The 12,312-nt window shown below is 29.6% G+C and overlaps 1 protein-coding gene across 2 annotated transcripts in view; it reads right to left on the reverse strand.

Annotated features, from left to right (window-relative positions):
- Positions 1 to 174: 174 nt before the first annotated feature.
- Positions 175 to 12,312, reverse strand: part of LOC111718160 (ATP-binding cassette sub-family C member Sur) — a 22,076-nt gene continuing 9,938 nt past the window's right edge. The window contains exons 10-28 of one of the 2 annotated variants that reach the window (XM_023493677.1): positions 11,735 to 11,771; positions 11,467 to 11,536; positions 10,541 to 10,597; positions 10,058 to 10,150; positions 9,848 to 9,936; positions 8,174 to 8,260; positions 7,558 to 7,614; positions 7,306 to 7,412; positions 6,589 to 6,689; positions 6,220 to 6,280; positions 5,106 to 5,161; positions 4,856 to 4,909; positions 4,539 to 4,574; positions 4,382 to 4,457; positions 3,314 to 3,384; positions 2,328 to 2,399; positions 1,988 to 2,079; positions 709 to 802; positions 175 to 417 (exon numbers count right to left, since the gene is read on the reverse strand). In XM_023493677.1, the coding sequence (XP_023349445.1) occupies positions 390 to 417; positions 709 to 802; positions 1,988 to 2,079; positions 2,328 to 2,399; positions 3,314 to 3,384; positions 4,382 to 4,457; positions 4,539 to 4,574; positions 4,856 to 4,909; positions 5,106 to 5,161; positions 6,220 to 6,280; positions 6,589 to 6,689; positions 7,306 to 7,412; positions 7,558 to 7,614; positions 8,174 to 8,260; positions 9,848 to 9,936; positions 10,058 to 10,150; positions 10,541 to 10,597; positions 11,467 to 11,536; positions 11,735 to 11,771 (1,338 nt within the window). In that variant the 3' untranslated portion in view covers positions 175 to 389. Of the gene's footprint in view, positions 421 to 708; positions 803 to 1,987; positions 2,080 to 2,327; positions 2,400 to 3,313; positions 3,385 to 4,381; positions 4,458 to 4,538; positions 4,575 to 4,855; positions 4,910 to 5,105; positions 5,162 to 6,219; positions 6,281 to 6,588; positions 6,690 to 7,305; positions 7,413 to 7,557; positions 7,615 to 8,173; positions 8,261 to 9,847; positions 9,937 to 10,057; positions 10,151 to 10,540; positions 10,598 to 11,466; positions 11,537 to 11,734; positions 11,772 to 12,312 lie in introns of both variants that reach the window. The other variant, XM_023493676.1, reaches the window with a different exon arrangement.

Consider the following 12,312-nt stretch of genomic DNA (forward strand, 5'->3'; position numbering starts at 1 on the left):
AAAATTCAAGTTTGTGGTAAAGACAAAATTCCTTAAATATCTTTAATGCTGGTTGTATTAAAACGAAAAGATTTGATTTAAATGTATTCAATGTCTAAAATATGTTTGTCGTGTGTTAATCTTATGGGTATTTAAAACGAGTAGGCTATTAGTTACTGAAGTAGTGCTATTTTATTAAAACCTCAGTATTGTTAATTTTTATTTTTAGACACGACAATGCTTTTACATTAATCCCAATTTAATAATTAACATTTATTCAAAAGCATCATTATCGTCATTGATGTCGTAAATAATTTATAAAAATGATAGATAATTGTTAATTGTTACAGATTATATTTATATATTTAGGGACATTTTTATTTTCATATTTCTTGAAATTAAATAATTTGCTACTTCTCTGCCACTGTCCGGAGCTCTCTACTATTCAAAATATAAATGAAATGTTATATGCAGTGAATATTAATAAAAGTATTGTAATTTTTAAAAATTGATATTTTATGTCTGTTTAAAAAGGTGTACAATCGCTTTAAGACAAAAGATGTATCTCAATCGTCATCTAATTGGTACATTTAATATATAAATATATATATTTTTTCTTTAAATATTGGATTGCTAAATAAACCAAGGTCAGCGTGATTTTTATCTAGTTTTAGCTTAGACGTGGTTTAAATTATTTTTGTTAAATGAACTATGAACATTTATATTTTCCTTCCGTTTTCCTTCCTCCATAGAGCCGAGAAGAATCCCATAGGTTTCCCTAATAAGACCCTAGGACACCCATCCTCCTGTATCCTCCCTTCTCCTAGATAATTTCATACATAGAGGCTCAATTATAGAAAATTTATATTTTTTTACATTTACATAAAATTTCTGATAAAATACAGTGGTTGGCGTACATATCAATACAATACAGACGACTTTTCTAATACAAGTAAGCAAAAAGAGGCTGTTAATTGACCATATTTCTCAGCTTCAATGTTTTTGTGTATCTATAATGTTGTTTGAAAGCTTGGTAAAAATCAAAATTTTTAATAGAGGTTAGAAATTCCAATTCCAAAAGTAAAACTGTGAATTCAATATTAGAACTGTTTTTTTATTAAGGGATCTCCGTCTTCCATGGAAATAGTTGATTATTTGGTGTTTAATGAGATTGGTTTATCTGCTGCGAGATGAGTTTGAGTTAAACGTTCATTTTGGTAATTAAAAATCCCCCGCTATAAACACAATTGAAGTTGAATTTCTCTAATAGAAAAAGTTTTAAACTTAAATCAATTTAGCCTAGAGGTATGAACGCAGCGGGAAAGAATAAACTTAATACTTTATTTTAAAACATTTTGAAAGACCTAGCGCACTAAAGAGTAGAGACATTCAATATTACCTTCAGTGTTAAACATGGATTTCAGCGTAAATCAAAATGGTGGAGTTTGATTTCGTTTAAACCTAACTTTTAACTTGGATCCCCCGACATACACTTACATGCATAAATGCGTTTAGACATTTCTTAATACACATAAAGTACATATAGTACATACATATACATTATACAATACATGTGTACGGAGTTTTCATTGTACAGGGCTCTGGTGTGAGTGTTAAAGTGTACTCTGAGGTATGTACTGTGATACTTTATCTCATAAATGTCTATAACTGTCCACTTTTGCACTATATTAGGTGTACTGTATAAATCTTTGGACAATTGTAATTTGTACTATATCTCAGAGGTGTAATATACGGTGGTAGGCGAATATATCATTATAATGAAGACAACTTTTGATTTCAATTTTAATTTATATACACGCTTTAAACAGGAATAAACAAATACATTAAAACAAAGAGAAGCTGTTAATTAACAAATCTACTCTTTAATTACTTGTAAACCTGTAATTCGAAAAAATCTTGTTAACAATTAAAACTTAAATACAAAAGTCGTTTTCATAATATTGGTATGATCGCGTACCACCGTATGTACTGTGTACTATAAAGTTACCTAAAACAATAACTCTATCGTACTGCAGAATATTGACCAGCCTATGAACTATTGTGATGATTGTACAGTTTGGCAAATTTTCTAAAAGATTCCTGAAAACATATAATTAAATTTTTTTTCTAATTATATATATAATCTACAAATTAGGACTTTTTAGTATTTTAATATTAATATAATGGTGTATATTCTGGTAAAAGTAAACAAGAGTTGAAAGTATTAATTATAAAACAAAGATAAATAGATTATTTTGGGGGAGATTTTGCTGATATAAAATTCATGCAAGTTATTTTTGAAAAATTTTATTTTAAGAGTTCATTTTAAATTTTTTTTGTGTACCCACCTGTATATAGTGTTTTCTAAGGAAACATCAACACTGCTTGTTGCTTCATCGAGAATTAGCAATTTCGGTTTCCTAAATCAAGAAAAGTATTTAGGATTTCTTGAATCAAGAATTAGTAATTTAGGATTTCTTGAATTAAGAATTTGTAATTTAGGATTTCTTGAATCAAGAATTAGTAATTTAAGATTTCTTGAATCAAGAATTAATAATTTAGGATTTCCTGAATCAAGAATTAGTATTTAAGGATTTCCTGAATCAAGAATTTGTAATTTAGGATTTCTTGAATAATTTGTAATTTAGGATTTCTTGAATCAAGAATTAGTAATTTAAAATTTCCTGAATCAAGAATTAGTATTTAAGGATTTCCTGAATCAAGAATTTGTAATTTAGGATTTCTTGAATTAAGAATTTGTAATTTAGGATTTCTTGGATCAAGAATTAGTAATTTAAGATTTCCTGAATCAAGAATTAGTATTTAAGGATTTCCTGAATCAAGAATTTGTAATTTAGGATTTCTTGAATCAAGGATTAGTAATTTAGGATTTCTTGAATCAAGAATTAGTAATTTAAGATTTCCTGAATCAAGAATTAGTAATTTAGGATTTCTTGAATCAAGAATTAATAATTTAGAATTTCCTGAATCAAGAATTAGTAATTAACGATTTCCTTAATCAAGGATTAGTAATTTAGGATTTCTTGAATCAAGAATTAGTAATTTAGGATTTCCTGAATCAAGAATTAGCAATTTAGGATTTCCTGAATCAAGAATTAGTAACTTAGGATTTCCTGAATCAAGAATTAGTAATTTAATTCGAGTTTGTGGAAGGTTTTAATAAATATAACTCAATGCTAAAATATTATTTCAAGGCTAGAGATTAGTCTTCAGACTAATTTATCTCTGATTATTAAAACAGCAGAATTCTGAAATGTGACAACTAATGAAATCTCTTTGTCCCACTATAAAATTGGAATAAGTGTGCAATTACCTAAGATAGCAGCGTGCAATGCAAATTTGTTGTCGCAGCCCCTGTGAAAGGTTATTACCTCCTTCGTTTACCTTCAAATAGTATACTTATTATACAATACACAGTGAAATATATGTATTTTTTTAAATTAAAATATTCGTACTTTCTCTGATTACTGGTAATCAATTGAAACTATGAGAGAAATAATATTTTTTAATTGTCTTTTGAAATAACAGGAAATTTTTAAGATGGAATGTAAAAAATCGTTTGCAAATTTGAGCAAGATTTTCGAATTTTAACTATAGTTATCTTTTTTACATTCTTTTTAACTTAAGACAATTTAGCCAATGTAACAAATAAAGTTTATTATTTACTTTAAATTTAAATAAATCAAATTTTCCAATAAGCATTGTTTATTCGGGTAAACAGGAACCTGATCGCCTATTTTATAATACCGAATATTCAATGTCCAAATCGATTTTTCAAAAATTCGAACATAAACATTTATTTTCTCCGACATACTTAGTGAAAAGTTAAAACGGGCAATGTTGTTATAAATCCGTCAGAATATAGTGCTAACCGAAAAATAAGAAGTGACTTTTGGACTCAAGTTGTGACTTTCTAGTAAAGCTTTTTGCTTTGTAACAATATCAAATGCACTTTAGTATTGCTTAAATGTCGTCTTTCTATTCTACAGTTTTCTGGTTGTTACTGTATCACTTTAAATTCCGTCTCCTTATAGTCCTGTCCCTTTAAGCACTGTAAGCAGGTTTTTATCTCATGCTATTTCAATACAAAGGTTAAGAAAATAAAAAAGGAATTGAGTCTTGGCCACAAACTCGAAATTTTCTAATCGCTATATCTTTCCAATCTGACGTTGTAAATCTTTTATATTTTAAACTTACATAACTTCTAACAGAATCCATAGTTTAAAATATCTGAGGTCTACGACACGTTTGGTTACAAAGATTTAGCAATTAGAAAGGCAGAGTTTGTGTCAAAGAACCAATTCCTTTACGCATTAAAGTTTAAAAATCTATTTTAGTATTCTGTGTAAATACAAGAAAAGTTTGTGTTCCCGAAGCTTACAGTTGAATCTAGGTTATGCTCCAGAAGTAGAATAGAGTTCTTTAGTCCCAACTTTTCAAGCTCTAACCACATCTCACTAATAAAATATGAATTTAATATTTCCAAAATATTGAAGAAAAAAATATTTTTTTGAAATACTTAAAAAACAATGTCTGACCTGTCAGTGAATCGTTCTTCTGGATCAAGATTAGACCTGACGTATTCAGAAAATAAAAAATAAATTGAATTATATAAAAAAGGCTTTTAGGGCGATTAGCGCCTATCTTTTATTTCCATTTTTTCTCTCTCTCTGTAGAATATAAAACAATTACAAAAAAGATTGCGGAATTAATAAAATTTTCGTGGATTTTAAAATTTGTTTTTCAGAATTAAAAAAATTGTGGAGACACAGTTTGGGTTTAATCGGTTCAGCTGTTATGAAGTCTATTGGACACCCAGACAAGCAAAGTATAAATATATAAATAATATGGTGACCTGATAGTACCAGAGAAAACTGCAGCTTCCTGGTGTACAACACAAACAAACTCTCTAAACAAGTTTTGTATTTATTTTCTAATTTGTATTAATTTGTATGATTTATGCATTTTTGATAATAATGAATTATAAAAATGGGAAAACTCATCGTCCCTTCTCTTAAAAGTTTTGTTACAATTAGCAAAAAAATGAAAACACTATTTTTAAAAATAATATTTCAAAGTTGAAAAAAATAATTTGAATTGTATACCTAACTGTTTTAAGGGGAACTGAGTGGATTGAGATTCCGTCTATAGTAATATTACCCTAGAAACAATAAGTTTAATTTTGTAAAACAAAAAACTACTATGAATTTGTTTTCTATGTGTGGTGGAGGTAATGAAAAGAATTGTTAAATAATCAGGGATCAGATTTAATGAAAAGGAGATAATAGATGAACCACAGAGACGTAGTTGAACCACTTCTCTTAGCTTGAGGGGTGCACAAGAGAAGATGTTCAACTTATTTTGTTTTGAATCTTCAAGCAGTTACAAATATCAAGAACTGAAGAAAGTCAACCACGACCGAAATATATTTTTAAAAATGTGGAACTAAAGCTTATATTTTTTACCCTGTGAGGTTTGGAGCATCACCAAATCCTAATTTGTAAACAACTTAATCTACGCGGATTAGCTTTATCCACAGAACAGGGAGTACAATTCATGTAAATGTTTACAAATTACCTGGTACATCACAATAATACAGTTTGATCCCTTGACATTTCCGTAGCAATTTCTTCTTTTTATAAAAATTATGCTGAAATGAACTTGGGAATGCATGACAGGTTGTCAGATAATTGATGTAGAGAAAATTAAATAATCTTTAAGAAAAGATGTTCCAGGGCCCAAAAAATGATATAGCACAAATGTTCGAAGTACAGCTGTTTATGGAAACAGTACAACAAAAAGGAGGTTTTACATTTCTTAAGCACGGATTGACATAGGCTGAACAAATTCGACTTTTTTTTTCAAGAATCGGATTTTTTTCCTTCAAAATTCAATAAACAATCCACGGGCAACGCCGGGCACTTTAGCTAGTAATAAATAAATATCGTCAAAACTCAATACTTACACTATTTGTTTAAAACGATTAAGTGCTTAAACCGTGAAAAACAGCCGAGATCGTGTAACATGCGATTGGTCGGAATTTAATGTTATCCAAAAAGGATTCACGATCTATCATTGGCCGAGATCGTGTAACATGTGATTGGTCGGAATTTTAATGTTATCCAAAAAGTATTCACTACTCATAGGACTGCAAAAGATACGTTTTACTGCTTTCTCTGAGAACTTTAATAACCGAAGTTCCGATAACTAAACACAAACCTGAATTGTTTGCGCCATTCTTGCTAATGCCATTGCTATGGTAGACTTTCCGCTTCCACTTCTTTAAGAAGAATAATATACTTTTAAAGTTTTTTTTTCATTAGTTCAAAAGTTACAAAAGAAGTGAAAGGATGTTTCAGTTTTTAAATTACAAAAGTTTGATAATCTCCAAATTAAATTCTTTTGTATTTTAAGAGAATGTGATCTATTTGCATTTTACGAGATATTTAATTATATTAGAATTGCACTGCAGTTTATAAGCATCATATATTAAAGGGGAAAAAATCGTGGTCTAATATAAAATAATGGGATTTATCTACTTTTTCATTTTCCAAATTTAAAGTCTCAGGCATGTGGTATTGACGTTACCTGCCGCACAGAGCAATCTTTTGTCCTTGAGGTATGCAAAGGTTTAGGTTAGGAACTACTGTTCTAGTCTCCAGGTGGTAGCCAAGGTACACATTCTCAAACTATAAGTAGAGTTAAGGAACACATTATTATACTACAGTTAAAGTTTAGATACACATTCTCAAACTTTAGGTAGATTTTAGGTACACATGTTCTCAAACTATAGGTTTAGGTTAGGCACTACTGTTCTAGTCTCCAGGTGGTAGCCCAGGTACACATTCTCAAACTATAGGTAGAGTTTAGGAACACATTCTTATACTACAGTTAAAGTTTTGGTACACATTCTCAAACTATATATAGGTAGAGTTTAGGTGAACATTCTCAAACTATAGGTAGAGTTAAGGTAAACATTATTAAACTAGAGGTAGAGTTTAGGTACACATTCTTAAACTAAAAGTAGAGTTTAGGAACACATTTTTAAACTATAGGTAGAGTTTAGGTAAACATTCTTAAACTAAAGATTGAGTTTAGGAACACATTTTTAAACTACAGTTAGAGTTTAGGTACACATTCTCAAACTATAGGTAGAGTTTAGGTAAACATTCTTAAACTATATATAGGTAGAGTTTTGGTAAACATTCTTTATCTATAGTAAAGTTTAGGAACACATTGTTAAACTATAGGTAGAGTTTAGGTACACACTCTTAAACTATAGGTATATTTTAGGCACATATTTACCTGTATTCGACTAGACTTGAACACTTGATCTTTATTTTGTTGAGGCACTAAATGTGTTTCACAAATTGATTGATTTATAGATACTGTCTCTATATCCTTCTCTTTATCTAGAATTTAAAGTAAAATCATATCAGACCGAATTATTACAATAAATGGAAAATGAAAATTCATATTACGTTAATTTCATATTATTAAAAAAAAACAAGATTGTACCGTTGTGAAACCGTAATTGTATAATTTCTTTAAACTTACCAATTTTGATATAGTCCAGTACTCTGTCAACAGCATTCATGTAGTTCTCTATATCCGCTTAATCAGAAAAATTAGTTTTAAAATTGCAAAAATATTGCAAAACTATTGCTGGTTTTGCAAACATGGCAATTTAACTTTTTTAAATCCGCCCAATATCCACGTCATAAGTTTACTATCTAATTTATGTAAAATTTTTCGTCGTCGTTGTTAAATGTATTCTCCAAAATAGACAATCCAGGAGAAATTCAAATATCAAATTTCAGCAATTATACACCGTTAAAATGTATGTGTCAGCTCAAATGATTCCTATAAATTTGAAGTGGCAAGTGTAACCGTTCACCCCCTTAAAATAGCGATTAACCCATACAACTTTGTTTTAAAAAATCGAATAAAAGCAATTACGGTTTTGCAACAAACTTAAATTTTATCAACTCTTTATCTTTTCAACTGAGGTACGATGGTACCTTTCATATTTCAAACTTAGACTTGTTGAATTCAATTAGCTTGAAATATCAAAGAACTATGACATGTGGTTAAAAACTTACAAATTAGAATTTGTGAAAAAAAAACTCATTTCCTTTAAAATATTTGTAAAAGATTCTAACCGGTTGTTTACCTACAAACTTGATAACCCAGGCTAGGTAGATAGGAACCAGCATAATGTAGCTCATACTTAATCCCAAGGAGGCAGATATACCAGGGTCTAAAATAAGGTGGTTGGCATCTTTCCAGTAAAAAGTTTTAAAATTTTAAAACCACTAAATGATTTCTCTCTGAAAGGTCGAGTGTCGACAGAAGTTCAAGTGACTCCATTTCAAAAGGTGAATGCCCGAATCACAAGGATACCCACACAACCTTCTACTGGGAAGATATTGTTTTTCTGCTCAAACATGAATAATATTTTATCTGTGGTTTCTCTGTTAAATTGACTTCTTTGGTACTATGATAAAACTTTTTAAAATAGAAAAAACAAGGATTTCTTCCGGTTCAGAAAAAGTTGTTTAGGGTACCGCTGTGAATCGGGCTTAAATCCCTGTAATTGCAGGGTACCATTGTGAATCGGGCTTTCATCCCTGTAATTGAAGGGTACCATTGTGAATCGGGCTTTCATCCCTGTAGTTGAAGGGTACCATTGTGAATCGGGCTTTTATCCCTGTAATTGCAGGGTACCATTGTGAATCGGGCTTTCATCCCTGTAATTGAAGGGTACCATTGTGAATCGGGCTTTTATCCCTGTAATTTCAGGGTACCATTGTGAATCGGGCTTTTATCCTTGTAATTGCAGGGTACCATTGTGAATTGGGCTTTCATCGCTGTAATTACAGGGCACCGCTGTGAATCGGGTTTTATCGCTGTAATTGCATGGTACCATTGTGAATTGGGCTTTTATCCCTCTAATTACAGGGCACCATTGTGAATTGGGCTTTCATCCCTGTAATTGGGAGGCCCCTTGAAATTTCGTTGATATGACCAAACAAGGGCTATTTTAGTGCAAATCAAGTCTATATGTATAATTTAATATCATTTTGGGTAAAAATAAATACTAAAAATTCAATTTCTAAAATTAAAAACCAAAAACCTAAAAAACTGCTGGTAATCAACATACAATTTGAATAAGAAAATGTTAGTCCCAAATGCTTATGCGATTATATTTTCTTGATCTTTTTGAAAACCAACATTAATATAAATTCCCTTTTATAATCATTGTAACAAGACGTTTATTCTTTATTCTGTATATTTCATACTTCAAGAAAAGAATGGAAGAAAATTGGAAAAAAAATCGAAATGATTTATACTGATTGAACAATGTCCAGTTCAATCATGAAACAAAGGAAACAAACTCGGATTTTTAAATCCCAATTTCTTTAAAATCAAATATCGTAGACCTTAGATATTTCAAACTATAAATTTTGGTGGATCAAACAATGTAAGTTTGAAATATGAAAGGTATGCATCATCTGGCTGTTGAAATTTCGGTATTATAAAATTGGCATTTGTGGCAAAAACTCACTTCCTTTATCTTTAAATTCTCAAACTTGTTATCTTTACATCAAACCTCAGTCTATTTATTAGAATTGAATTTTTAAGATTAAATATCATTTATTATCAAAGATAGAACTGAAACAAAATTCTAAATGTTCTATTAAGGATGAATTATTGCTGAATTTCTAAATGTTGTATGAAGGATGAATTATTGCTGTATTTCTAAATGTTGTATGAAGGATGACTTATTGCTGTATTTATAAATGCTGTATTAAGGATGAATTATTGCTGTATTTCTAAATCCTACCTTTAGAGCCTGTGGATAATATTGCGGAGATAAAGATAGAAATAAATACAATCATAGCTCCAGTCAGATCCAGAGTCAATCCCAACCATCTAAACATTTGCTCAAACTAGTCATCCTGTTTTTATCCTGCTAAGCTATTTCTTTTTGGTAATCTATAAATATTTTCCGTTTATATTTAAACTCTAGAATTTTTAATAATTTAAAAACTACCTGCATCCACTCTGATGTATGAGAGAAGCGGCAGAATGTGAATCTATTTTTTCACACAATTCATTTATAAACTGGGGCGCAACACGGAAAGACCTAAGCATTAAAAAAAAAACATTTTTATTTCAAATACTTCTGCAAGTTAAAATAAATTTTGATTCTATCTAATTTTTTATAAGAGAGTAACATTTATTTGCTGAAATAATTATAAATTAGAATATTTTATTTTCGATGGATCTAATTTGAAACCGGATGATCAAAGACAAAATTATTAACTATCTAAGATTTCTGACTAAACTAAAAATATCATCTGATGGTTTATACAATTTTGTAAAAAATTTGTAAAAACCAAAATTAAAAAATAAATGTTTTAACAAACCATAAAATCAAAAGTAAAATACGATAAATTATTTTTAGCGTGTATTGTATCTAAAATGTTGTAAATTATCCCAAAAATGTGGCGCGATATTAAAAATATGATCTAACCTGATTGTTACTAAACCTGCGAGCGTATCTGATATGTGAGAGAAGATTGGAGCATTACTGAAACATTTGGAAAGTTTTAGGAGCTGTCGTGGTGGTTTCAAGTGACCCTCAATTTATAGAGTAAGATGTCCGATTTACAACGGTACCGTTAAAACATTTGGTTAAAAAAGGAAAAAAGGAAGCTGAACTTTTTTGTATATGCAACCAACAAATATTTTACTTTCAATGCTTGTTTCTCATGTAAAAGTGATTTGCAGATTTATTCTAAATATATCAAAATAGTATAAACCCGCCTTTCCTATAATTATAGTGTCTAATCCAATCAGGGTTTAGCCCAAGGAGTATAGAATATAATGGAGAAATGATCGACCCGGCCCGCCCTACCACATGTTTATACATGCTTTGCAGACGCTACTCCATTTGAAAAAAATTGCTTTCCTTAACTGTCTGATGTACAAATACCGCGTACATGTATTCAGAATAGGTTATTGTATACATTACACAGGGGAAAAAAGTAGGCTGATCAACGCAAACATATTGTCAATACAAACGTATTTTTTATCACATAAAAAATTGTTTTTAAGTAAAAAACAAATTACCAAAATTTAAAGACGACCTTTAAAAACATTTTTTCAAATGGAGTACCGTCTGCAAAGCATGTATAAATCATATGGTAGGGTGGGCCGGGTCGATCTTTCTCCATTATATTTAATACTCCTTGGTTTAGTCACTTCCTTGATGACTATTCAGAAACAATAGAAGTTGCATTGACAATAACATCTTCTATCTAATCATCCGATTAGAGATTATTAAAAGAACCTAAAAAAGAGTACCGTTGTTAGAAGGATATGAATGAAGGGTTAACTTGAAATTATGTCTACAGTCCCTTTACATTCAAATTTTAAACAAAATTCCTCAAGTTAAACCTGATACTTTCTATTCTCTGGAGTTCTCTACTTGAACATCTGTAGAAATGTTGAATCCACCAGTAGAAAACTAAAATTTAATCAAAATATTTAAAATCTTTTAGAAATTTTTATTTAATTTGATTGATCTTTATTATGGTTTTGAACTTACTTTTCTTATACTAAAATCAGTATTTTGTAAATGTCCTCTTTTTATTTTCTTGTTAAAAAATATAGAAATTGAATTAACCTAGCATTTTTTCTTGTTTACAGAAACAAATATGGATACCTAGCATTGGTAGACAAAAGATGAGGAAAACTGGATTCTATAGCACCCGGATATATGAGCAGATTCTAGTTTATCTAATAGATTCAAAATAATATTTTCAGAAAAATTATTATATTGAAACTTTTTTGTAAGAAAGGGCTAAATAGTTTTTAGAAATCTTTCTTTCGAACTTTTTCTAATTTTGTAAAAGTAGTTTTATATAAGTTGTATTAAATACATGTGAACAATTTTGTACAATTAATATAATCTCAATACGGAGATAATAAATATCTAGATCTCAAAAAAAGTTTTATATAAGAATTAGATTCTTGGTATACATTTTACACCGGCGAACTCGTTTTAAGTATTGTATAGTGTACACTCGACATAATTTCAAGTGCAGAGAAGAATTTGAAGAAAAACATCTATAGAAACAGGTTTTTCATAAACCTCATTTGCTAATATATGCAAACCTTTCATTTGCAGATATATGCAAACCTCATTTGCAGATATATGCAAACCTTTCATTTGCAGATATATGCAAACCTTTCATTTGCAGATATATGCAAACCTTTCATTTGCAGATATATGCAAACCTT

The sequence above is a fragment of the Eurytemora carolleeae genome, unplaced genomic scaffold, assembly GCF_000591075.1.
Source record: "Eurytemora carolleeae unplaced genomic scaffold, Eaff_2.0 scaffold13, whole genome shotgun sequence".
Lineage (NCBI taxonomy): Eukaryota > Metazoa > Arthropoda > Copepoda > Calanoida > Temoridae > Eurytemora > Eurytemora carolleeae.